Source organism: Stomoxys calcitrans, chromosome 4 (genome assembly GCF_963082655.1).
Source record: "Stomoxys calcitrans chromosome 4, idStoCalc2.1, whole genome shotgun sequence".
Classification (NCBI taxonomy): Eukaryota; Metazoa; Arthropoda; class Insecta; order Diptera; family Muscidae; genus Stomoxys; species Stomoxys calcitrans.
Window position 1 is genome coordinate 182,903,120 of NC_081555.1, and position 26,776 is coordinate 182,929,895.

Genomic DNA, 26,776 nt, shown 5'->3' on the forward strand with positions numbered 1-26,776 from the left:
GTCGGGGGGCCGACCCTATCCTCCCAATAAATGCAACGCCAAACTGTCATGTAGGATGACCGAGAATATATTGCACTCAATGAAAGGACGTGTCAGAGGGCAATCCCCTTCCCCCATATCCTAACCAAAAAAAGGAATTAAGAATAATATATGAATAATATGAAATAATATATGAAGGCCGATCAGGATGGAAGATGGACACAGGAGGACCTGTGGATCTTCAAGATGCCACGCCGTTCGGACTCGGCTATAAAAGAAGGCCCCTTATCATTGAGCTTAAAACTTGAATCCGACTGCACCCACAGATATGTGAGAAGTTTGCCCCTTTTCCTTAGTGTAATGTAGGCGAAATTTGTTGTTTGTTTGTAAGTACGTGGGTGGCCGCCCCACCATGCATACCCCTCAAACTGGACATATTTGTTTATTATGGCAAAAAGGGGCTCAAATCTGTATCTGTTTCATGGCCAAGTATTTAAGGGACGCTTCACCTCATAAATATTGGGTTGCCCAAAAAGTAATTGCGGATTTTTTAAAAGAAAGTAAATGCATTTTTAATAAATTTAATAATTTGCTGTGGCCGCCCGCAGCAAATGAATAAAACGAGTTTAATCCCGGAGTACTTTTTTGATACTCATTTATTTCTTTGAAATCTCATCCTTATATAAATTATTTTTAATGAATGGATTAAACTTTATTCATTGAGTATGAGTTAAAAACTAAGCTTACAATAATGCTGTTACTTAAAACTAAGCCACCACATTATGTTGCGCCGCTGTCGCTCTGCCAACGTTGCCATTGCATTTCTTGCTGACACAGTGGCCCGTGTAGAATATTGGGCTATTAACCTGTAGTGGGGTGTTGAATAGGCGGCTCGTGTTACTTGTGGGAATACGGGAGCATGAAGGTTTCCCATGAATGGTTGTAAGTAGTTGGTTTGGGTGCAACCAAATGAATAAGGTGTCTAGAATAAGGTGTCCAATGCGCTGACTTAGCAGCTCGTGTGGGGTTTTTGGTTGCCTTGGTGCAGCTAAACTGAGGGAATACGGAAACACGAGGGTTCCTCATGAAAATAAACAAAAAATGGAAAGTATCTTATCTATTCGTTCTCAAGGCTAAAACATTTCCATGACACACATCAACTAATATCCCATGTTTAGAAATCTAAACATTCTGCGGGCGGCCAAAACTAATTATGAAATAGCTCTACTTATAAACTGTAAAAATTCAGCAAAATGGACTGTAATTCAAATATATATGTTAAAATCTAAACATCCCGAGGACGAACAACAACTATGTTACTTTCTCTTGTTAAATACTTATAGATTACATAACTTAAAAATAATATTATTAAGATTAGTGAAATATGACCACTGATGTGATGCCATGATAGCTCCTTAAGGTGGATCGGATTCGCCTTCATCATTTTAATTTCTTCCTCCAATCCTTGAATCGTTGACGAATGATCGATTTTATTGTAGTTTAGCTCGTCCACCATCGCTATGTCCTTCACCTCTCTCAAGATATATGATGTGGAATTATAGGACATCTCAGTTTTTGCTTCTTGTGACGCAGTTAATACGGTTCGTCCAATCCTAGCAGTACACCCAGGCTGGAGAGTGATGATACCTAGGCCTGGTAATTCAAATACTCCTTTAGTGCGCTCAGCACATAGAATATGGGCCGAAACTTGATCTTTAGTTTTAAACAACCATGACCCTCTTGTCTTCAGCTCAATCCAAAAATTCCTGTTCTGAGTCTTCAAAAACTGGCAGCCATATTTACTTGTTGGCTTAAGCGCTGCTAGCTCACATGAATGATCGTTGGCGTCTTCCCAGGCCCAGTTGCCTCTGCAAAGAAATTCATCTTCACCAGTTAGCTGACATTGGTTCATCAATGACTGCGACAGTAGATGATAAGCATCCATTTCATAGTTGTAGGCCAGGAACTGCTGTCTTAAAGCTGCTACCATTGCGGTTCCGTTTCTCACCATCGGCAGTGGTACGACGCGGAATATTTCTGCTGATGATTTTTCTACCAAGGGAATCTGCACGCTCGTAATTATTAATTGCTCTGCCTCGTTTATTTCTTCCGCAGTTAATTCATTTTTTCCTGGTTTACGCTGAGCACGTTCAATAAATCTTCGCACATATGCTATAATTCTTATGAGTTTTTTGTAGCTAGAAATCCTCGTAATTAACTGCATGATGACATCGTCTTCCTGTTTAGCTTCCTTTAGAACTCCAACAAAGGGTTGAACCGTCGATATGGGCCAATTGTTTTTCTCCAGCAGCCAATGTGGACCACTCCACCATAACTCATCTCCTTTTAGCAGCTCTGGCTTCATCCCTCTTGATGCAGCATCCGCTGGATTCTCCTTGGATCGCACATGACCCCATACGGCACCAGGAACAGACTTCTTAATTTCCTCTACTCTAACCCGAACAAATTTGTCTTTAATATTTTCAGCCTTTGCGATCCATGCTAGAGCAATAGTTGAATCGCTCCATAAGTATTTCTGTTGTTTTTGGACTATTAACTTTTCCACATTAAGCATCAATTTAGCCAACAGATGCGCTGCACACAATTCAAGTTTTGGCAGTGTTTTCCTATTTTTCACTGGGTTTACCTTAGATTTTGCTGCTACCAACGTAACTTTGTTTGCGGCCCGGATGTATATGACAGCTGCGTACGCCTTTTCCGAAGCATCAGCAAAACCATGCAGTTCTATTTCCATTAGTGATGAGGTAGACAACCAACGCGGTATTCGGATTTCTGCTAAGTCGGGCAATTTCCTCATGATGACATCCCATTCCTTTATCATCTCAGAGCTTAACTGGTCGTCCCATGCCATATCCATTACCCATAGTCGCTGAATGAATAGCTTGGCTAGAATGGTTACAGGAGCCAGCCAACCCAAAGGATCATATATCTTGGCCAGTGTGGAAAGCGCCTTCCGCTTAGTCAACTTGTTATCTTCAATGATCTGAAAATAGAAAGCAAAATTATCTGTATGGGGATCCCATTGAACACCCAACGTTTTCATTGTTTCGCCTTCCTCAATCCTAATGACTTCATTTTCGCCAACATTTGGTATTGCTTCCAATATGTCATTTTCATTAGACATCCATTTACGCAGCTTGAAACCAAACTTATCCAATTGTTGGCTGATGTCATGATGAATTCCAATGCATTCCTGTACTGAATCAGCACCTGTCATCAAATCATCCATGTAAAAATCATTTTCTATGATGGCTTGAATCTTTGGATTCCGTTCGCTGCACTCTTTTCCAATTTCAATTAGAGCTCGTTTTGCCAGAAATGGAGCACATGCTGTTCCGTAGGTAACAGTCGTTAGCGCAAACTCCTCAATTGGCATATGTTTATTCTCGCGCCACAATATGCATTGGTATGACTGATCTTTATCTGCTACTAACACTTGTCGATACATTTTCTCCACATCCGCTACCAAGACAAATCTCCATAATCGCCATTTCAATAGAATTTGAAATATATCTTGTTGTAGTTTTGGACCAATTTCAAGTACGTCGTTTAAGCTTTTACCATTCGATGTCTTGGCTGAAGCATCAAATACCACCCGAACTTTTGTTGTAAGATGGCTTTCTCTTATCACCGCTTGATGTGGTAAATAGTACTTTCCACTATTTCTTCTTGAGACCTTTTTCATATGCCCCATCTCCAAATACTCCTTCATAAAAGCACAATATTGTTTCTGTAACTTTTCATCCTTTTCCAATCTTTTTTCAAGATTTAAAAAACGTGCTAACGCCATTTTCCTTGATGCGCCCAACTCGATATCCTCCTTAAACGGCAATCTCACCACCAATCTCTTATCCTCATTTATTGTTGTTGTTGTTGTAAAGAGCTGCTCGCATCGATCTTCCTTGACGTCGTCATCTTCACATACTTCCTCCATCTCCCAAAATCTTTCCAGCTCTTTCGTAACCGCCATCACGGCATTTCCAGATTCATGTCCGCAAACGCAACCACAGATTATGAGACCAAGTGACGTCTCTTGTCCAGACAAAGAGCCAATTTTGACTACCCCTTCTTGAATGATTTCATGATATAAATCTGCACCAATTAATAAGTCAATTCTATCGGACTTATAGAACAGCGGATCAGCCAAACAGTAATTTCGCCAGCTCTCCACACTGACGTTCAAATTTCTATCAGGTTGCGCTGAAGATAATGTTGACAACACCATAGCATCTATAACATGAACCGCATCGCTCTCAAACCGTGGTTTGATTTCAATTTGCATGATGGCTTTTGATCTGCCGACTGTCGTGTTACCCAGACCCACTAAATCTGTAACTAACTTCTTTCTGGGTAACCTCAGTATTTGGGCTGCCTCTTCCGATATTGAAGTGCGTTGAGAACCTTGATCGATTAAGGCTCTCATTAAAATTTGCTCACCACTTGCAGCCTTTACTCGTATTTGTGCTGTTGCCAACAGAGTGACAGCATTGCCTTCCATGATTAATTGAGCTTTGGAGTTTGATCTCTGAGTTTCCTGCGTTTTGTTTCCTTCGACGTGAAGCATAGTAATATGTTTTCCGCCGCACTTTTCGCACTTGGTGTTAAATTTGAAGCATTTCTTTTCCGACGGGTGACTCAAACAAATTTTGCACATTTTCATTTTTTGTGCCCACGCACCTTTTTCAGCTGGTTGCAGTTTCAAAAATTTGTAGCACTCTTTTAACCCATGTCCTGATGCTTGACAAAATGCGCACGATCGTTGAGTTGTTTGGTATGACTGTGTTGTTTTTGCTCTTTGATGCGTGTTTCCTTTTTTGCTGTATACCGCTTCCAAAGCCAAGTATTGCTGCTCCAGAAAAGACAGGACATCCTCTAGCCTTTGGACTTCTTTTGATTTCTGGACCCATTGCTCATATTTCAGCAATCCTTCCTTATCTAGCTTTCTAATAAGGATCCGAGCAATGAATGGATCTGCCTCGTCTACCTTCATTCCCATAGCTTTCAATGCATGTAATGATTCCGTAGCCGTATCCAATAGCTGCTTTATACTGTTGCTATACTGAATATTTATTATGCCGTGGTCGATGATCTTGTCAAACAATGTGCAGAATAACAGCCGCCGGTTATCGTATCTCTGCTCCAGTATCTTCCATGCCGCACTGTAGTTCTCCCCTGTCACTTGAAGATGTTGTATTAAGCGAGCAGCATCACCTTTCACCACACTTTTAAGTCGATAAAATTTTTCGACTTCCGATAGCCTTCTGTCCTCCTCTACTAACTTTGTAAATATTTCTTTGAAGGAATTCCAATCGTTGATATACCCACTGAATATGGGCACTTTTAACTCTTCCAATCTAATTAAACTTGTTGATCCTGTATTTTGCATTGTTTCCACACGTTCTTCAATTTCCACACAGACATCCACGTATCTTTCCCTGATACAGTCCCAAGCTTCAATCATGTCTAAATCATCTTCGTCATCATCATCAATAATTATTTCCACTATTGATTCCAGTTGTCCATACTCTGATTGCAACGCCAGCCATTGCATATTTAAATAACTTTTATTCGCAGTTGGCAATCTGCTTTCTATTACTTCCAGCTTTCTTGTAATAGTTCTATACTTCAATTCAAATTTTCTTCTTAGCTTCGACACAGGCTTTTCTTGCTCTCTGCTAATTGCCTGATCTCTCGGCTGGGTGTTACTCTCATTTGCCGTTTGTTCGCTAGGTGCCAATGCAGCTGCACCTTGCGTTACCATTAATTTTTTCTCCGCACTGCCTTGCGTTATCTCTGCGTCCTGATTAGCTGCCACTTTGGCTGAGGCTCCTTTTTCTTGCTGCTCAAACCCTTGCACAATTTTATCCATTTTGCTAATTGCTTCTTCTACTCGTCTTTGCAGCTCCTGGACCTCTTCTTCATGCCCACTGGACGACTTTCCGATATCCTTGTTTAACTTGTTGTAGCCTACAATGATTTCCTGCAGCCACTTTCTATTTTTCTTGACAACTGGCAGTAACATTTCCTCCACATCGAGGTCAACTGCTTTTACTGCCAACAAATGTTCAAGGTTTTTCAATTTCTCCAACAGAGAATCCGATTGACTCCTTGTGAACATTTTTCTTTCAATTTTAAATCACTTACACTGATTCGATACGTGTATTAAATCTTTGTTTATTCTTTACTACTTTGCAAGAATCACCAACTTTTACTTTAAACACACTTAACCGTACCGAAGGTTCGAAGGACCAAATGAATAAAACGAGTTTAATCCCGGAGTACTTTTTTGATACTCATTTATTTCTTTGAAATCTCATCCTTATATAAATTATTTTTAATGAATGGATTAAACTTTATTCATTGAGTATGAGTTAAAAACTAAGCTTACAATAATGCTGTTACTTAAAACTAAGCCACCACATTATGTTGCGCCGCTGTCGCTCTGCCAACGTTGCCATTGCATTTCTTGCTGACACAGTGGCCCGTGTAGAATATTGGGCTATTAACCTGTAGTGGGGTGTTGAATAGGCGGCTCGTGTTACTTGTGGGAATACGGGAGCATGAAGGTTTCCCATGAATGGTTGTAAGTAGTTGGTTTGGGTGCAACCAAATGAATAAGGTGTCTAGAATAAGGTGTCCAATGCGCTGACTTAGCAGCTCGTGTGGGGTTTTTGGTTGCCTTGGTGCAGCTAAACTGAGGGAATACGGAAACACGAGGGTTCCTCATGAAAATAAACAAAAAATGGAAAGTATCTTATCTATTCGTTCTCAAGGCTAAAACATTTCCATGACACACATCAACTAATATCCCATGTTTAGAAATCTAAACATTAATCAAATATACTTTTTTTACACGTATTTTCTAAAGCAAGCTAAAAGTAACAGCTGATAACTGACAGAAGAAAGAATGCAATTACAGAGTCACAGGCTGTGAAAAAATTTGTCAACGCCGACTATATGAAAAATCTGCAATTACTTTTTGGGCAACCCAATAGTTTGGCTACTCCAATCCACCACCAAATCCCAGAGAACGAAGTAGATCTAACATCCAAACTTTAATGGGTGGACCCTCCCCTTACCCTATTTGCAAAAACGCCAGATCTCGGAGATGGGTGGGATATCTAGGGGGCCGCGGCACCTCCAAATCCACCAGCCAAATGGAATATAAACCAATAATGACAATATGGGACTCAAATGTAAGGCATTTGAGACCAGAGCACGAATCTGATATATGGGGATCCGCCTCACTCTCAAAAACACCCCCATAGCGGACATATTTACCGTACATACCAATATTCCAATGAAAGGTATTTGGGAGAAACATTTTTTTTTTGTTGAAACATTTTTTTTCGATTTTTTATTATCGCTACATTGTCAATATATCTGAGCATAGCATTCAAAAATTTTACTTTTTCTTTCAATGGGTGAGGGCAATAAAATGTTTACTTCAAAAGTCTTCTTAATTCAGTAGTGGATTAAAAACTGAAGCAATAAAAAAGATTTTGTTCACATTAGAAAATTTAAACATAGCACAATCGCTGTCAAACAATCAAATTTTGGTTTATGGAAGACATTCATCGATCCATTCATTGATGCATTCATTCATTTAGCATAAAACGGCGCTAAAAATGTGCATGATTTTGATGCATTCACATTAAAATGTCATTTGGTCGACATTAGTGAAATTTAATGACCCCTTTCTTTAAAGTGCCCAAAAGTAAAAGGTAGTAAAAAACGTTTTATGTGAAAATCAAATCCCCACATCAGTCGTGACAAGCGTAAATAAAACATGCATTTAGTTTTGAATTTTTATGTTTTTTTTTTCAATACTTTTTTATTTGTTTAGGGTATTTTTTGTTTGTTTTTATTTTTTTACAACTTAGTATAGATTAGAAGCCAAGTTAATCGTTAGCGGTTAATAAGTACAATTAATAAATTAAACAATGACAAATTTTACATAGAAGGGGGAGGGAAAAGGTACTAAAGATGGACTGGTTGACTGTTTGTAGATGGAAGCGTACTGCCATACTCTGCTTGTAAATCGTCCATATCCAACAAACAGTCTCCAAGAGAAGAAAAGGATTTTGAACACAATTCATTATAACTGAGTTATCGAAAGAAAAGAAATTCTTGTAGTTATTACTTAATTAGTTCGCTTACAGTTTATTTACAATTTATTGGTATTGTTTTTTTCACTCTTAAAAAAAACGGACAATTCATTTGATAAAAATTAACATAAACATTACAAAATAAACATTTGCACAGTATGAAACCCCCTTATAAACATGTGATAAAGATTTTTCCAAGAAGTTTCCCCAAAAAACAAAATTGTTTCCATATGCTTTCAAGTAGAAATCGGTGGAATTAGAATGCTCTATCCTAATGTCCAATATTTACGGAGTATTTCATCAAAATGCTCTATCTTAATGTCCAATATTTACTGAGATTCATGCTAGCTTTTCTCACTTTAAAGATCTAAAAAGTTGAACACATCTGGACAATTTTTTAATTTTCTAATATACATTAACATTTCTTTTCTTACTTTTTGTTTTTATAAAGAAATTAACGAATAAATAGCGCTGGATTCATGTAAACATATAAAGAAAAAGTGTGGAGTTCTTCAACAATTTCAAATCAATTTAGGGCTATTTTAACATCATTTTAAGAGTTCCAACTTGAGAAATCTTTTACTGAAGTCAATCGAGCTTTGTTGTATGACATTGTTCCGGAAAATAAAAAGTTTCAAAAATGTATGGAATTGAAATAAACACTAATTTAAGATTCAGAATTATCCACATTGAATACAACTAAAAATGTTTAAATTTCAATCTTGTTAATCAAATTGAAATATAACATGGGCAAAGAGAAAACCAAGTTGAATTCAAGGCGAATTTGGAAAAATGTCTACCCTACGTTTATTGGATGGCAATAATTTAACACATCTCATTCACTCGTTCATATCATTCACGCAAGCTTACATTTAAAAAAAGTTACAAAAAAAAAAAAAAACAGAATAACAACATTCACTACCCATACACTTGCGATCAAAAGTGTTCGCACAAGCGACAAAGACGTCGCCCTGTTTTAATCATAGTTTTCATTTAATCGTCCATTGTATAAAATTAGTTTTATTAGTTTTAATTTTAATTATAAATAATTTTAGCACTTTTGTTTAATGGTTTGATTATCATTTTCGGTTTTTTCTCTCTCGCTCTCTCTCTTTCTCGCTTTCTTTGTCTCTCTAAAATACATTTGTCAACAGATTTCTTATTATTCTCTATTAAATAGATCGATAAAACAAATCTTTAGCTTATGTTTGTTTGTTGGTTTGCTCTTCCACAACTTCACCATCATAGAGTTGAGGAGGTGTGGGTGGGTAGTTGACACAGACCGAACTGATCCGCAAAGGGCAAAAACCAGGATCAGGACGGAGTGACGGTCTTCACCCGACACGGGTGGGTTGCCTGGCTTGGCTAAGTCAAATCACGCGCTTCGTTCGTGTTTTATGGCAAAAAAATTAATGATATATAAAAATGTTTAGTTTTTGTTTGTTTTTGGTGACTAGGAGCCGTTAGTTGTAAGATAAAAAAAAATAATAAATTCCAGCTGCATTCCTGTGGCTTGGGCGCTGCAGCGCGTTTGTTAATAGAGACAGATGACAGATATGTTCAAAAGGCAGGCACAGACACTATGGACCATGCGGAAGCAACTTTGGCTTTTGTGTGGACTTTTTTGAAAAGTCCATCACAGTTTGTGCGGGGATGGGTGGGTATTTGGATGTTGAGTGTGGAAGGCGGGATGGGTACAAAGTTGCCACATGGTCCAATGGATTTTTGTTTCGTTTTTTTTTTTTGTATTTTCATAAAAGCAACACATAATTAGACGCAGAGAACTCTAAGAGCTCTTTGTTGTAGATGTGGTAAACGGATAGCAGCAGTTCCAATCTATCCTTACAGATGTTCATCGCCGTGGTAGCCATTTCGCAATGGTTGTCGCTCCATGGTATGATCGGCAGGCCGATTGCGATTGAAGAAGCCCACCTAAAAAGGGAGAAAGGAAGATTAAAGACTGTGATTTTTTTCAATAACCTCCCACCATACCTTGTAAAGCAGGAATATCAGCAGCAGAAGTATCAGCGCTCCCACACATGCTGCCAACACCACCACCCACAAGGGTACCACATCCGGCACCGGGGTGGGCTCAGGTATAGCTTTGTAGTAGATCTCATGCGTTCTTATGATGTCATCGGTGGGTGTGCCTATGTTGGGTAGCTTGGTGACATGCGACACCGCCATGGTGGATATGTTCAATGGAACACTGCCTGCTATCTTCTCCATGGTCTTGGCAACCATGCGTGTGCGTATACCCACCCAAACCTGATCGCCCTTCTTGAGATTGCGAGCCACGCAGCGCAGAGTTTCACATTTGGTTGCGCGACAGGGAGAGTTGAGTCCAATTTCTTCGGGTTCATCGCGACGCGTTCTGCTGGGAGCACTTGGGCTGTTTTGCATTTGAATGGGATCGGTGAAGTCATCGTAGTAGTCTGTACCATAGTAGGGCTTATTGTCAAAATTGCTGCTTCCGGAGGAGGAGTGAGAGGACTGCTGATAGCTGGCATGGGTTTGGGGCGATCCCGATGAGGAGTGGTACGACTGATGATAACTGCCTTGCATTTGCGGCGTACCAGATGAAGACGAGTGAGAAGACTGCTGATAGGTGGTATGTGTTTGGGGGCTTCCGGAGGAATAATGATAGGTATAACTATTGCCGCCACCACCACCTCCAGCAGCACCGCCTTGGGCTCGTATTTCATCATCGACATTGCCACGATTGAGGGTACCAAGGTCCATGGTGCCGGCACGGAAACCGCCGCCTCCTGCAGCAATTTTTCCAAAGTCAGCTCCGCCATTATTGGAGAATTCATTGTAGGAAGCTCCACTACCCACTCCGTATTGTTGCTGTTGTTGATGACCCTGCTGCTGTTGCTGGGGATACCTTCCACCCGAGGAGGTATAGGTGTAGGTGGTTCTCTGCGGCTGCCCGGAAACGTAGTGAGTGCTTTGATATTGTCCCTGACTTTGGGAGGGGTTGGCCATTTGGATGTGTTGCCTCACATTGTGAGCCCCCATATTTTCACCCTGCGCAGTAACCTGGCCATTGCCCATTGCACCTTGTCCTTGTATATTGGCATTAGTAACTACTCCACCTTGTTGCTGATGGTTGCCATATTGCTGCTGAACGCCACCCACATTGTGGCCTTGCACATTTCCACCCTGTTGTTGATTATAGTTGCCGTAGTATTGTTGGCCACCGTACATTCCTGCGCCAGCTTGGGCTATTCTTTGATCACCATAGTTGGCAGAGGATCCATTCTTCATTGTGACTGTGCCCGTGTGACGACCATCATCATAAGTTGTGGTTGTGTTCCAATCCCAATGCCATCTGCCTCCGCCAGTGGATCCTCCGGACTGGGCAGCTTGATTAGCACGCATGGCATGGATGCGAGAACCGTCTCCAGACTCAACCTGAGCATCCTCATGTTCCAGTCGCCTCTTTTCCTCTTCAGTCAATACTCTGCCTGCTCCTATCGTAACTCCTGTGGCACCACCAGCATGTCCATAAGACTTTTCAATATAGCCCCACGAGGAAGATGTTCCCACGGCCCCCCTTTCGGCCAAATAAGACTTGCGTACTAGATTCTGATCCAATTGCAAATTCCAGGGATTGACAGCAATATGGGGGTCGCATACAATGCTTCCCGAAGTTTCGGGCTGGTTGGTCATGTACATGAGTGTGTCGCCAGCCACAGTTTGGTGGGGATAGTGGATGAGCATTACCGCCTCGACAATCTCAGAGGGTCCATTATTGAAGAAGTTATACAAATGCACTACCTGGGGACCCAAATCCTCCTCCTTGGTGGCATTCTCCAGCGACTTGTAGTCAGAGGCCTTGTAGAGATCAAAGTCTGGCAATGAGGTACCATCAATGGCCAAATCCGTCTCTACCCAGATGCTGATATTCTTCGATATGATGTTGTCCATAGTGGAGCCATCCTTTTCGGCATTGGTCGAATTGGCCTCCATGTAGAACTCGTAGCTGGGCGACATGCCCCTTCTCATCGAGGGCATCATGTATACCCTGAAGTTGGCCACCTTTTTGGCGGGCAAGGGATTACCTATGTCACACTTCAAGGTATAGTGGTTGTCATTGGAGGGAACTGTGCAGGTAATGGTGGCATCATTGGTGTCCGCGATTTTCTCCATCTTCATGTAGTCCAAATCCTTGGGCATAACCAAATAGAAGGCGGCCTCGAAGGCATCCTCGTTGTTGTTAGAAATGAAAACGTCAATGGTCAAAGGATCCGGAGAGCCAGACAAATATTTGTCCACAGTCCTAAAGGGCAAAAGCAAAACACATTAGTCTTCTTCTTCGGCGGAACCTACGCACCATTAATCCTCATGTATACTTACTTAATTTCCAATTTAAGATCGGGCACACAGATATTATCGGCTCCACAATTCTTCTGAATGTTGATGGTGTCCCTCTGGACTGTTTCACGATTTTGATCGATGACAGGTTCGAGAGCTGCACGACGGCGTCTAACCATGTGCACAGGCTCCATGTTGCTGGTGAGATTATAGCGGGTCTCCACTTCCAATGGTGTCAATTTGTCTTCCACATTGTCAATGTACACGGTCTCGGTGTGGCAGAACTGTTGGCCGTAATTTAGGGCAATAAACATGGAACGCATATTGTTCAGATTGGACATGAAAAACATGCGGGGATTTTTCGTTTTCTTGGCATCCAGCACCCAGGACACGGTGAAGTTCAATCTCGACGGCAGGTGCTCACCCTTGTAGCTCCAGCAGGTTGTCAGATTGGTGCAAGGTACAGCTCTGCCATCTCGCTTCGAACTGCAAGCCTTATCTTCTAGATTGATAAGTTTGGAGGCGCTGTTGAAGTACGTAGCGGCGTCCACGGCGGCCACAGGCCGCGATTTAAATATGAACACCTGGGCAGATGTGTAAGCACCTACTGCCAAATCTGGATAGGTATTACCATCCATATCAATGCCACCGGAGAGAGCGAAGCCAAAAGTACTTGGATAAGGAGCCACACCCACAACATCCTCGGCCCTGATTATCTGCGAAGGCTTCTGCAGAGGACCATTTGCTGAGCCATGGAATATGTAAACTACTCCACGACCAAAAGCACCATCGTAGGGAGCACCTACAGCAAAGTCGCCATAGCCATCGCGATTGATGTCACCCAAAGTGGTTAGGGCCAAGCCAAAACGGCCCTTCGTATTGTAACCATCGCGTATATGTTCAACGGACCAGCGTTCCGCCTGCAAAGGAGATGATAATTAACGATTCATAACAGATTTGGGGATCAAAACTTACTCCACGTTTTTGCAATAGAATGTAGACACGGCCCACATCATATTTGCCCTCAGTGTTGCCGTGCTCACTATACATGGGAGCACCAATGATTAAATCGTCAAAACCATCACCATCCACATCCGAAGTGGCCAAAGCATAGCCAAAGTATTCACCAATTTGACGGCCCGTGATATTAAAAATATTCACCATGTTCCATTGGTTGACAACGATCTTGCCCAGCAAACCGGCGCCGCGTGGCATGCCAATGGCCACATCTTCAATACCATCGCCATTAAAGTGGCCCGAGACCATGGAATAGCCCAAATAGGAATCGTCATCGCTAGAACTGCTCTCGGCTGTGGAGTAGACTTGATTTTCCGGTCTCGTGACATCCTGTGAGTAGGTTTGACCTAAACGTAAAGGAAATTCGGAGATTTAGAAAATCACCAAGAAAAAGGCATTAGCCCGGTGGTCTTGTTTCCTTCTCCCACAAGGGTGGTGGAGCTGGTAGTAAAGGTGGGTTAGTAAGTGATTCATTAAAAAACTGGGATGCAATGAGAGCAATAATACTTCAAACCAATGCAACACATACACCTTTGTTGTATTTACACAAAGTTTTGATTTTGTTTGATTTCCAAACGGTAAACCAGGCACTAACACAGCAGGCAGGCAGGCATGCAGGCAGACAACAAGTTCTTCAAAAGGGGTGAATGACGAGGGTACACAATGGGGTGAAGGTGAGGTATGAGCCCAAATTTTTGTGATCTTTGAATCCCCAAATAAATGAAATGATGTAAAAATGGAAATCGTATGGATGGACCATTATGACAAGGTGCGAAATGGATGCGATTGATGAGGTGCGAACGCTAATTCTGGGTTGGGTTGTTATACTAGAACTAAAATTAAACCCCTTGGTTGGGCAAAAACATTAAAAAAAAAATGCACTTAAAATAATTTCAATTGGCGTCAAACTGAAACAGCGTTGTAAGAGTTTGCAGCTTAAAAGATGAAACCACTTGAAAAATGGATTTCGACAACTTATGTCATTAACCCTTTTTTTCAGAAAAGAATTGTTTAAATTTGAGTTTTTACAAATTAAATATTCATATGTATTGTCATATCCACAAGGGATGTGTTCTGAAACGAACGACAATTGTTAGCTTGGTAAAGACTCTATTACACATGTCATGACAAGTCATGTCATGTCATGTTATGACATGTCATTTCATGTTATGACATGTCATGTCATGTTATGACATATCATATCATGTTATGACATGTTTATTGACATGTCAAATTTAGCACATGTAGAGTTGTACATGTCGTATGATGCAAGTGCAACTAGAATGTGAAAATCACTTTTCAAAATAGCACATGTCATTTTTTGGTTTAGAGCGTTCTCTATTCCTTCTGACAACAACATAAAGAAATCAGCTTTTTTTGTTGTCAGTCGATTGAAGGCAACTCAAATTAAATTATTTTATGATTTAACCACCTTTCTCACAACTTTTACAATTTTTGAGCATAAAAACTCGGATTTGCTAACATTTTTAGGTTATGTCATACGAAAATAACATACAGGTGTAATAGCAAAAATGATGAATCGTATGTGAATTGACAATTTTGACAAACATTTCAAATCACGTGTGTATTCAAAAAAGTGACATGACAACTATTGGGTTGCCCAAAAAGTAATTGTGGATTTTTTAAAAGAAAGTAAATGCATTTTTAATAAAACTTAGAATGAACTTTAATCAAATATACTTTTTTTACACTTTTTTTCTAAATCAAGCTAAAAGTACCAGCTGATAACTGACAGAAGAAAGAATGCAATTACAGAGTCGCAAGCTGTGAAAAAATTTGTCAACGCCGACTATATGAAAAATCCGCAATTACTTTTTGGGCAACCCAATACATAACGTGTAATAGCGGCTTAAGCAAAGTCAGCTGTTGTAAAAATGGAAAACAGCTGGTTTCATATATTTCGCAAAATTTTTCGACACGTAATTTTGTAATAATTTACAAATTAATTTACTATTTACGAAGGGATAAAAAGTGTAAATGGTTAAAATGCTGCATTCGACTTGCATGAATCTTAAGTCCGCCACTTTTACGATATTAGGAAGAACAAGCAGACCGTATGTCATGGTCGTATACGGTCTTTGGTTTTTCCTTTTATGTGTTAAACTTTTGCTAATAGGTGGCCAGCAGTAAAACTTGGCTGATTGTACTGAGCTAAAACTTGAATCAGACAGCTCTAATTGATATGTGAGAAGTTTGCCCCTGTTACCTAATGGAATGCTCATGGGCAAATTTGCGATTGTACTTATACTCTGTGTTGTTACAGAGAAATAGTGATATCGCTAGCTTAATTAAAAGTAAGACAACCAAAAACAATTTTAGTTTGTTTTAGAAAATATTTTAAGCGAATTTTTACACAGTGTTGGGGAATACGATGAGCTAACACCTATGTCGCCCACTATGGGCAGGCCGATGAAGGATGCTGTAGTATGTTGTAGATGAGATTTAAGCTAAATGAAATGTATGTATATGAAATTTGTTGTATGTGTATGAGGTGTGGGTGTGGGTGCAGGAAGCCAGGTTACTTGGGGGCAGCTTTTCTGGTCACGATCAGTGCTGGGTGCATGGAATCGGTTATAATGGAATTATTTGCATTTTTTCGCTTTTTGCTTTTTCCTTTGGGAAAAACTTCCTTTAGCCTTTTATCTCTTCCAATATCGAAAACAAAGCATTGAATGAACCATTTATAAATGTACGAGTATGCGCTATATAACAAGAGCACTTGTATGCATGTATGTATGTATGTATGTATGTGGTATGTACCATGTGTACTAATCACACCAGGTGGCAACGCAAGGAAGCATATTAACTGCAGATACCATTAACAATTAAACTTAAGATTAAATGGAGTTCCTTAATCAACTAAAAGCGTGGTGGTAGTGGCGGTGGTATTTCTTTTGTAGTAATTCTTATTCCAGTATCTCTTTTGGAAAAACGAAATTAAAAACAATTTACAAAATGACTTCTTGCCAATTGAGAAGATATACAGGAAGGAATTTGTTTTTTTTTTTAGGAGGGTATGCTTTTTTTATGGGATATACATTTGCATTTCTAGGTGTTTTAAATTAATACAAAAAAAAAAACGATTTCTTTTATTAATGTTGGCGATTGCAGGAGACCAAGTTGGGTTAATTCACTATCTTTGGTTTCATTAAATTACCTCCGGTGCCGAAAGGCTGATAAAAAGGCGGCTTATATGGGAAGGTGGCATTTGGTGACACGGAGTAGGATTGTCCTTTAGTTTATTTGTGGTAATTTGTGATGATTTTGTGGTTGGTTTATTTATTTTTATATATTTTTCGATTATTTGGATTTATAATCAGAGATAGAGATAGAGATACATGGTGGTTGGTGGCATACGATTTACGTTTTAAAGGTGATCGTTAATGAGTATACAACGAGCGTCACAACATTTGGTTTAGATTTAGAAATTGAGACATTTAAGACAATTATGTTTGGTAGGAGAAAGTGTGCACGAACATTAAAAAAAAACAAGAAAAAAATAAACAATTTGAAAATTATTAATATTTGGCCACAATAACAAGCATAGAACATTACATCTATATACAGTGAGCGTAAAATGAGGTGTACAAAAGTATTTGCTTTCATATAGTTTTAATTTTGGCCTTTAGATTGACGATCACAAAATTTAACCTTCTATAAAACTGTTTTAAGTTTTGTGTATATTTAGTTTTATATTAAAACCTAGAAATCAAAAACAAACATAGCTGATGGTCTTAGCAGCCAAAGATTCTATTTTAATTATGTACTAACTTACATTGACCATAAGCTCAGTATTTGTAAAAATAAATAATAAACAATTGCTTTTGTACACTATATTTTGCCGCTCACTGTATGCATATATACTGATAAAGGGAAAAATATATCTTACAATTAATTATTCAAATACATATTGTTGAGATTGTGTTAACGCGTGCATTGAGTTTTACTTGTTCTTATCATTACCAAAAGAACTTAAAAATATATACCAGGACTTGTTTTTGCATAACACGAATAAAACATTTCTGAGTCTTTTTTAAAAAAATCGAATTAACACAATCTTTGAGTACATGTATGCAATAGGAGTGTCCACAATACAAATACAACTACCAACTGTATTCTGTATTATTCTACTAACGGTCTTTCATCGCACTACCATTCGTATAGAACAATTGATATATTCCACTAATGAATGGTAACAGTTCAACTAAAAGCCTATTCGTCATTCATGACTGTCGACAGCCATTTGCAGATATTCTAATCTAATCTATTAGAATATCATATTCTAATCAATCGAAATACTGATTCAGGTTGCTTGAAAAAAAGCCCCTTGGATGGGGTGTGACCCCTGACACTTAATTTTAATACCAGATTCATTTTCTACTCTTATGTTCCATTCATTTAAGTCCCATTTTTACCGACCGGTCTATAAATCCGTTTGGGGTTTTTTGGGGTGGGGCGTTCCCCCTTGATATTGACTGACAAATTTAAATGTATGATTTAAGTTTTTAGGTTATTATTAAGGTAACAAATATTGGTTAAGTATTAAAATATAAAAATTCGTATTAATCTATTCACCCATGATATCAATATCTCGGTTATATCGCAAAATTATGAAAGAGCCCTAATAAACAGTTTGGCCAAAGGATTCTAATCACTTTTGGGTTTTTGTTCTGCTAACCCAATATAATGGATCTAACTTGGAATTTCCCACCCTCAGATTGACTGTTGTACAGTGTTGTCAGGACAATATGGAACTTTCATGTATCGTAATTGGGTGAGAAATATGAAGTTTACATTAAAAATGTTTCTCAAGAAAGGCCCTTTGTATTTCCACAATGCACAATTTGGAATATTTTAATTTTGCAAACCGTAATAAACGATTGAAACCGAGTAAAATCCACCAGGTCTTAAAAAGATAAACAGATTTTCCAGATGGGGTACTTTATTGAACGCCCTTTAGGGGGGAATATACCCTCGGTCTATCTGTGATGTATCCTATTGAAATTGGAAAAAATCAGTTCTGATTTGGATACAGCTTCCATATGTAAGTTCGTCAAATTTGAACCAAAATTTCTATTATATGGTCTTTCGTTAACCGATTCTCACGAAATTCGGATCGAAACTTTATTTTATAACTCGCATAAAATCTTTTATCCGATATGGCCTTTTAAGGATGTGGAAATCCAAATTTGTTGTTCTATCGTAGGAAAATCTAACAATGTTCTATTTGATATTTCAATAGGTATCCAAATTAAAATCTGACAAGATTTCGAGATAAGTTCTACATATAAAAGAGTCACGTACACCAGGTGGTGTAGGGTATTATATTTTTTTTTGCTTTTGGTGTAAGATCGTATGCGTTTTGGAACTTGCAAGGCCTTATCTTAATTTAGTTTTTCAATACATGTTGCATCCTTTCACGAGATATTTTTAGATCTCTAGCCATTTGATTGGAGGCCACCGTAACGCAGAGGTAGAGAATGTCTGCCTATGTCGCTGAACGCATGGGTTCGAATTCTGGTAGAAACATCATCGGTGGTTTGCCCCTCCTAATGCTGGCGACATTTGTGAGGTAAAAAACTTCTTCCCAAAGAGGTGTCGCTCTGCAGCACACCATTCGGACTCGTCTCTAAATAGGAGGTCCCTTATCATTGAGCTTAATATCGATTGTGAGAAGTTTGCCCCAGTCCCTAAATAGAATGTTCATGGGCAATTTGCTTTTTGCTTTTTCTAGCCATTTGATTACCACTACAGCATGGATTTCATTGAATTTGAGTCTTCACTCACTAACCATTTCATGTGTAGCTGCAGTTTTTTTTGGAATACCACCATGGCGTTTGACAACGTTACCAGTATCCTTGTAACCATTTATGGTGCGATATACAAAAATTTTCTTCACATTGAAGTACTTTAGGTCGCCAACAATAGCTGGGGATGACTCCAGCCAAATAAACTCAGAAGCAAGTGCTATTGGTGGCAATATAATGATCTGTAAATAAAACAAATACCACGAAGCTGTCATTTCTGTCATTACGACAGATAGAAATACCAGTGTGATTTTGATAGCGCTCCATGTTAGCTACCCTGTACTTATTGCCGAAAAGTCCTTGGACTTAAACTTTCGCCTGACTATTAGCCAGTCTCCAGCAGCACCTTTTGTGAGCGTAGCTAACTACCAAATTGTGATTGCATGATTCATATAGAATGCCAAGACTGCCATATATTAACACACCATACAAAAATCATTCTTAACTTAAAGTGCTCTTAGAGCGTAATTTGTATTACAAATATGTGGACAATCCTTTTGCAATATTGAGATAAAATATGAAATATTACATATACTTACATTATACATATTTGAAAGGATATAGAATATATACATACGAGTACAATGATAATAGTAGCATACAATAAAAATAACCTTTTTAACAAAAAAATTTGCGCTTTGGAGTATATTTAAGCACTATTTTGTGCTAGGTTTGTGATAATCCGAGATAATGCTATAAAAGCTTATTATTCAGCTTTATAAACTATGATGATGAAGATTTGAAGCTTGGCAGCTTAGCATTGAATTGAACAAAGTAAACAATTTTACATAAAACCAACTAAAATTGACTTAAGCCTAGAGCGGCGATGTGATATCCACACATCCTTTAAATGCAAAGCACAAAATGTTTTTTTTTTTTACTTCTTACTTTGTAATTTTATGAAAAAGGGAACAGCATTGAGATGAGTTTTTTTACATGACAGCTTACAAGCTTTTTTTCTGTGCATCGCTTAATACGAGGGTAAATTCTTGAAGGATACCAAAACACTTAAAAGAAGTTGTAGTAAATAAAAGCTAGTGACTTGGCATGAATTCATATGATAATAGCCTTAATTTATTAGAATTATCAACCCTTTGGAAGTGGATGCATTAGGCTTTTATGAAAATTTTAAGGCCTTTCCATAATGACTGGAATTCTAGAATGTTAATTTGCAATATGCAAATGTTCTATGTTTTACAAATCTCTAAGGATGACTCTTAAGCTATTACGGTTTTTAGCGCCAACTTTGTCATTTTATCACTTATAAACACTAAACGCTTTTTTAACCATCAAAACTGAGCTGGATATGTTGAAAGAAAGCTGAAAGTTACTGCGTCACAAAATAGAATTGTTGAATGAATTGTAAAGAGGATGATGTTATACATCATGCGACCAATAATATCGAAATGGGTGTAGGATAACAAAATGCCGGTCTTGCCAAACATTGGGCCATTTATTAGTTGTTTTTAAAAATTGTAAAACTTAAACAGTAAAAGAGTCAGAGTCACCCTTTTAGAATATTTTGTAGTTATAATAGTTTTCTTTAATTCACTTTCAAAATTATATGCTATTCTTAATACAGATGTATTTTGGTAATATCTAAGATTTGCTATATTTGGTTCAACGTTATTTTTGGTTCCCCTTATTTTTTTTTTTGTTCAAAGATCATGCAATTTTTTCTACATTATATGGTGGCGGGAAGGGGGTCATAAAAGAGGCAAGTATTTGAAATTGGCTATCAAATCAATACAGGTCGACAGATACCAACGAAAACATACAACATTCGAATACAAAACTACTACTCCACAATTTCTCCGATTACATTACAAACAGACAACATGCAAACGGTTGTGGGCATACTGATTCCTGACCCCAGTGCGTTTTAGTTCCATGAGATCAGTGAGAATAGGAGGATAGGGATTAAGGGTATTTCAATGTGATTAACAAGATTTGCCAATTCTTGGAGAGGTAAGCCAATTTTATCTGGCACTTTTGCTCTCTGGCATATTTCATATTCACCCCATGGAGAACAAGGGCAAATTAAACTCTTGTCCATAAGTCCAAATACTCTACTTAAACTTCCTGGCTCTGGGTTGGATGTAACAATCTGTTTAGGACTGGTAAGTGGTGTGGGGGGGATTTTTGTTTGAGAAGGTGTTTGCTTTGGTTGGGGTCTATTAATTACGGGTAAACATAACAACAAAAATACAACAATTTCTTTAACACTAAATACCAGGTTTATCATGTTTTGGGTTTTATATAAACATTTTAGCATATTTTGAATAAAATTTCGATTACGGATTTCTTCGAAATAAAATTATAACTATTTGTACGTTTTTTTTTGTTTTTCAAATAAGTAGGTAAGTAGAGGTACATAAGTATGAAACAAAATACATTACTAAGTCTTAGCCAAGGTTTTAGTGAATATTGGAAATGCGCATAGCTTACCTTGCCAATACCAGCTACCTGGAGCACCAATGTATAAACGATCGCCGTTCTGCAAGAAATCGGGGTAAGAAAAAAATGGTATTATATTAAAATATAAATAGGGCTTTACAATCGTTTTGTATGCATTCATTTCTGCCTTCGCTTTTGAGTGAGAGTGAAGTGTGAAATTTTCTTTAACTTTTTTATACCCACCACCATAGGATGTAGGGGTATACTAATCTAGTCATTCCGTTTGTAACACTTCAAAATATTCGTCTGAGATCACATAAAGTATATATCGATGTTCTGAGTCGATCTAGCCATTTCCGTCCGTCTGTCGAAATAACGACAGAGGTCGTAAATCTAGCCGCTTGAAATTTTGCAGATACTTAATATTGATATAGGTCATTGGAGATTGCAAATGGGCCACAACGGTTTAGATTTCGATATAGCTCCTATATAAACCGATCTCACGATTTGACTTCTTGAGGCCTTACAAGCCGCAAATTTTGTACGATTTTTCTGAAATTGAGCATGCGGTGTTTTGTTATGACTTCCAACAAGTGTGCCAAGTACGATCCAAATCGGTATATAACCTGATTTAGCTCCCTTATAAACCGATCTCTCGATTTGACTTCTTGAGCCCCTGGAAGCCACAATTTTTTTACGATTTGGCTGAAATTGAGCATGTGGTATTTTGTTGTGACTTCCTACAAGTGTGCCAAGTACAGTCCAGATGCAGATACTTAATATTGATATAGGTCATTGGAGATTGCAAAGGGCCACAACGGTTTAGATTTCAATATAGCTGCCATTTAAACCGATCTCACGATTTGACTTCTTGAGGCCTTACAAGCCGCAAATCTTGTACGATTTTTCTGAAATTGAGCATGTGGTGTTTTGTGCCAAGTACGATCCAAATCGGTATATAACCTGATTTAGCTCCCTTATAAACCCATCTCTCGATTTGACTTCTTGAGCCCCTAGAAGCCGCATTTTTTATCCGATTTAGCTAAATTTGTGCTCATTGTGTTCTGTTATGACTTCCAACAACTGTGCTAAGTAAGGTCCAAATCGGTCTATAACCTGGTATACTAAATACTAAATTTCCCGTGAACATTCCATTAAGGAGCAGGGGATCCTTCTCTCATATCCTTTTTTATGCCGAGTTCGAACGGCAAGCCGCATAGCGACACCTTTTAGTAGAGAAGTTTTAACATGGCAGGATACCTTACAAATGTTGCCGGGATTAGTAAGGGGATAACTACCGCTGAAAATGTTTTTGATGTTCACGCCGGGATTTGAACCCAGGCGTTCAGCTTCATAGGCGGACATGCTAACATCTTCGCCACGGTGGTCTCCTTATATATAACCTGGTATAGCTGCCACATAAACCGCTCTCTCGATAATCCATGTTCGGTTCCTAGAAGCTTTAATTTTTGCTGGTTTAACAGAAGTTTGGTATGTAGAATAGAATAGAATGCCGTTCAACTAAATTTATTTTGTATAAATTTTTAGCAGAATCTATGGTGGTGGGTTTCCAAGATTCGGCCCGGTCGTACTTAGCACGCTTTTACTTGTTTTCTTTTTGCTATTCTGTTCTCAATTTGCAATTTTGAAGAACTAAAAACACCATTTGAATACAATGGCAAAGTGTTACCAGCAAGCACCAGCACAACCAGAAGTTGTGAAAGAAAGAAATCAAGGGAAGGTGTTAATGGTTTGCATTGGCTTCTGTGGACTCGTGCAGCCTTTGTGGATTCCGAGCACGTTAAAAAGATCAGTTATGGATGGAAGTGAGCTTACAGGGCTCCATCAAGAAACGTGTCAGTGATTTTGTTGTCCGTCCACAACTGATTTACATGCGTGAGTTAATGGTAGTCTCTTCATTTTTTTAGTTTTTTTTTTTTTTTTTTTTTGCTGTTAGATATTCTGGGAAAAGCTTAAAGGCTTAAGTTGTTGCATACTTTTCCATATATATACAAATGAACGAATGTCGCCGAATGTACTTACCGCTGTGGCGGCTGCACTGAAACCAGCTTGACAATAGCCTTGGCGATGATAGCCCCAGTTATCTGTAAGGAAAATTTGTTTTTATTATTTGTTGATAGTAGTGTCACTCAAAAATACAAAAACCAAGAATTTGTTGTACAGTATACGCCAAAACCATGTGAAAAATTTCAACAAAATATCATAGTTTAATTAAACTTATTTATAGCAAATATTGTACGCCAACAAAATCCTGACATCATATTACATTAGAATAAATTGTGTTTGATTGTTTTTTTAAGTCCTTTTATATGGAGTTTGACAGTTATGAAAAGAGGAATAGAGTACCAACCCTAATAGCGTGGTTTCTGCGATCGATACGCCTGCGTCCCTGGCAATTACTTCTCTTTAATTTATAAAAGTAACTTACACTCTAGCGATATTAATTTTCGTGGCCATATAGATCGAATCTCTTTGGGATACTTATAATTCGAAATTTGTACATGGTTTTTTACCAATTGAAACATCCATATTTTTTTTGTGTGAACATATTTTTTATTGATTCAAATGACAAATCCAAACGATTTGTAAGCAACACGAATCTAATCTGTAATCTAATTTTAGACCATTCCCATACCTTCAGCGCAACCATATTGGAATATTTTGTAGTCCTTACGTTGCTCTCTAAAATGCCCTGCATAGAAAAGCCCATCGGAAAGACAAGTGTCGAGTTGGACAACCACTGGCCGAACCATATTTTTGAAGCATATTTGGTTTACACGTGCCTTATAAAGGGTGATTTTTTAAAAGCTATAGTAAAGTTTTTCAAAAAAAACCCCAAAAATTTAGAAAAATGCATGAAATCGTTATTTGAATTGATACTACGGTTGATCGTAACTACGCGTAAAATGGTCCATCCGCTTAGTCCAATTTTGCCATACTCTTTGCAACATTTCGGCTGGTATGTAACGAATAAATGTTTCAATGTTGTCTTCCAATGCGTCAATTGATGCGGGCTTGTCTGTATAGACACGAGCTTTAACATAGCCTCACAAAAAATAGTCTAAAGGCGTTAAATCGTACGATCTATGCGGCTAATTGAGCGGTCCCGAACGTGAAAAAAAATGTTCACCAAACTCGCCTCTCAATGGGTACATTGTTACGCGTGCTGTGTGGCACCGTCTTGTTAAAACCACATGTCATGCAAGTCGAGCTCTTGCATTTTGGACAAAAAAGTTGGATATCATCTCATCGTAGCGCTCACCATTCACAGTTACGTTACGATTCGCATCATCTTTGAAGAGGTACGGTCCATTGATGCCATCAACCCATAAACCGTACCAAACTGTGACTTTTTCACCCTTTATATGCCTTTAAGCTTACACAAAATATAAATACTTGGCTCGGAGATAATCAAATGAGCTGCTTTACCAATAGGAATGCATTCTGAGGAGGCCTTGGGGTCTTCAAATAAAGATCTTCGGAATTATAGTGAATTTCATACTAGAAAAATGTTGTACGAAAAAACTGTTGTTTACCTCGGATTTCATAAATAAACTTTGTAATGAAAGGCATCAAAATAATGAGTTTCTCACAAAAGATAGTCCATGTGTTACATAATCTCTATGGGAATGGTGATCCTCTTGCATAATCCAGCATACGGCGCTGGCAACTGATGAAGTTGTGTGTGGGTTGACCTTACTCATCGACAATTTTTTGCAGTCGAACTACAGCGCCTGTCCTTTTTCCCGGTATTAACCCTTGCTCATCTGAAACATTCTTCAGTCCTTCTGTGATTCTGCTCTCAAGGAGTTTACCGTCAAAGTGCATGCTCCACTTCTCCGTGCTAACCAAGTAATCCTTCACCCGATTAGCTTTCTTTAAAATAGCCTTGTGGATTCCTGACTCAGCGGAAAGCTGATGGCACACCGTTGCTGCGTTAGATTTCTTTGAAATGGAGATCCATTCTTTGAGAATTCTTGCGTTTAGGCACCACAAAACACCATGAAAAAGAACCCCAAAACCATTATGTTGCCTCCATCAGGTTTACTAGCCTTTAACGTATACTGAGGATCAAGTTTTGACCAATTGAAAGCAGCAGTAAGCAATAATGGTAAAACTGAAATTAAGTAAGCAGGGGGCTGGAGAGACAACATGAAGTTTCTCTTCCACCTCACTCGTGTCTTCCGTCACTTCACTGAGAGGAGTGAACTCCCTTTTGGAAAGTTTGAGCAGATCCCTTATATATGCAATACACGCTGGAACTATCGTGCTATTCCAGCTCCTGCGTTTATTCAGATGCCTGAAACTCGGAACAGTTTGCGTAAAATCGGTTGATTTATTTCTTATTCAAGGACTGATCATTGGTTGAGTAGTCAAAAGATCTTGAAGACCCACTATAAAGAAGATGAATCTCCAATCAACATTGCCCGAAACAATCAGTGCTGTGAGCGTGCCATCAAAGATATGCAATACTTATACAACTCCTGCCGCAGCAAGAACAACCTCCCACTAAAATTTATCCTCTCCAATGAAAACGTGAATATTTTACTTCCTTATGTGTTTGGTGCTCCTATGTCATGTTACATATATGTGGCTCTAAAGCTTAGGTTCAATTATATAACTGCTTATGTGACTTCAAAAAATTGCCCAAAATGCCCGAATAACCTTGTGTAAGATTTTATCAAATCTTAAATACGAACTCATCCAAATGTGATACAGGGAAACGAAGTTGGGAAAAGGTCATTACCCTAAAACTCGTTTACACTGCTCACTAAATCCGGATGTAAGGCTCTCGTCAGCTGATTTTATAAAGGGAAAACCGATGATCGAGCCATTAAAACCGGATTTAAAGAGCAGTGTAAACGGGGTTTTATACTCATATCTGACGCACGGTCAAGACAAAATAACACAGGTAGTGTACAGCAAACAGCTGAGACAATTTTTCTCGTCAAGTGCACTATCTGTTAACGAGTTTTAATAACGTTCGGTTTTTAAGAAGAATAACACACACAAGCAGCGAAAAATTGCGCGAACTAGTAACACTGATTTTGAAAGATACTGCACTCAATTTTTTGTTGTTGGGCA

The 26,776-nt window shown here is 38.6% G+C and overlaps 1 protein-coding gene across 8 annotated transcripts in view; it reads right to left on the minus strand.

The window, feature by feature from the left end:
* Positions 1 to 7,794: 7,794 nt before the first annotated feature.
* The window catches only part of LOC106095876 (integrin alpha-PS2), a 107,346-nt gene continuing 88,364 nt past the window's right edge, over positions 7,795 to 26,776 (minus strand). For 7 of the 8 annotated variants that reach the window (XM_013263304.2, XM_013263302.2, XM_013263303.2 and 4 more), the window contains 7 exons: positions 23,714 to 23,775; positions 21,722 to 21,770; positions 16,624 to 16,698; positions 13,404 to 13,792; positions 12,471 to 13,348; positions 10,101 to 12,393; positions 7,795 to 10,040 (listed from right to left, as the gene is read on the minus strand). In XM_013263304.2, coding sequence (XP_013118758.2) covers positions 9,951 to 10,040; positions 10,101 to 12,393; positions 12,471 to 13,348; positions 13,404 to 13,792; positions 16,624 to 16,698; positions 21,722 to 21,770; positions 23,714 to 23,775 — 3,836 coding nt within the window. In that variant the 3' untranslated portion in view covers positions 7,795 to 9,950. The remainder of the gene's footprint in view (positions 10,041 to 10,100; positions 12,394 to 12,470; positions 13,349 to 13,403; positions 13,793 to 16,623; positions 16,699 to 21,721; positions 21,771 to 23,713; positions 23,776 to 26,776) is intronic. The other variant, XM_013263307.2, reaches the window with a different exon arrangement.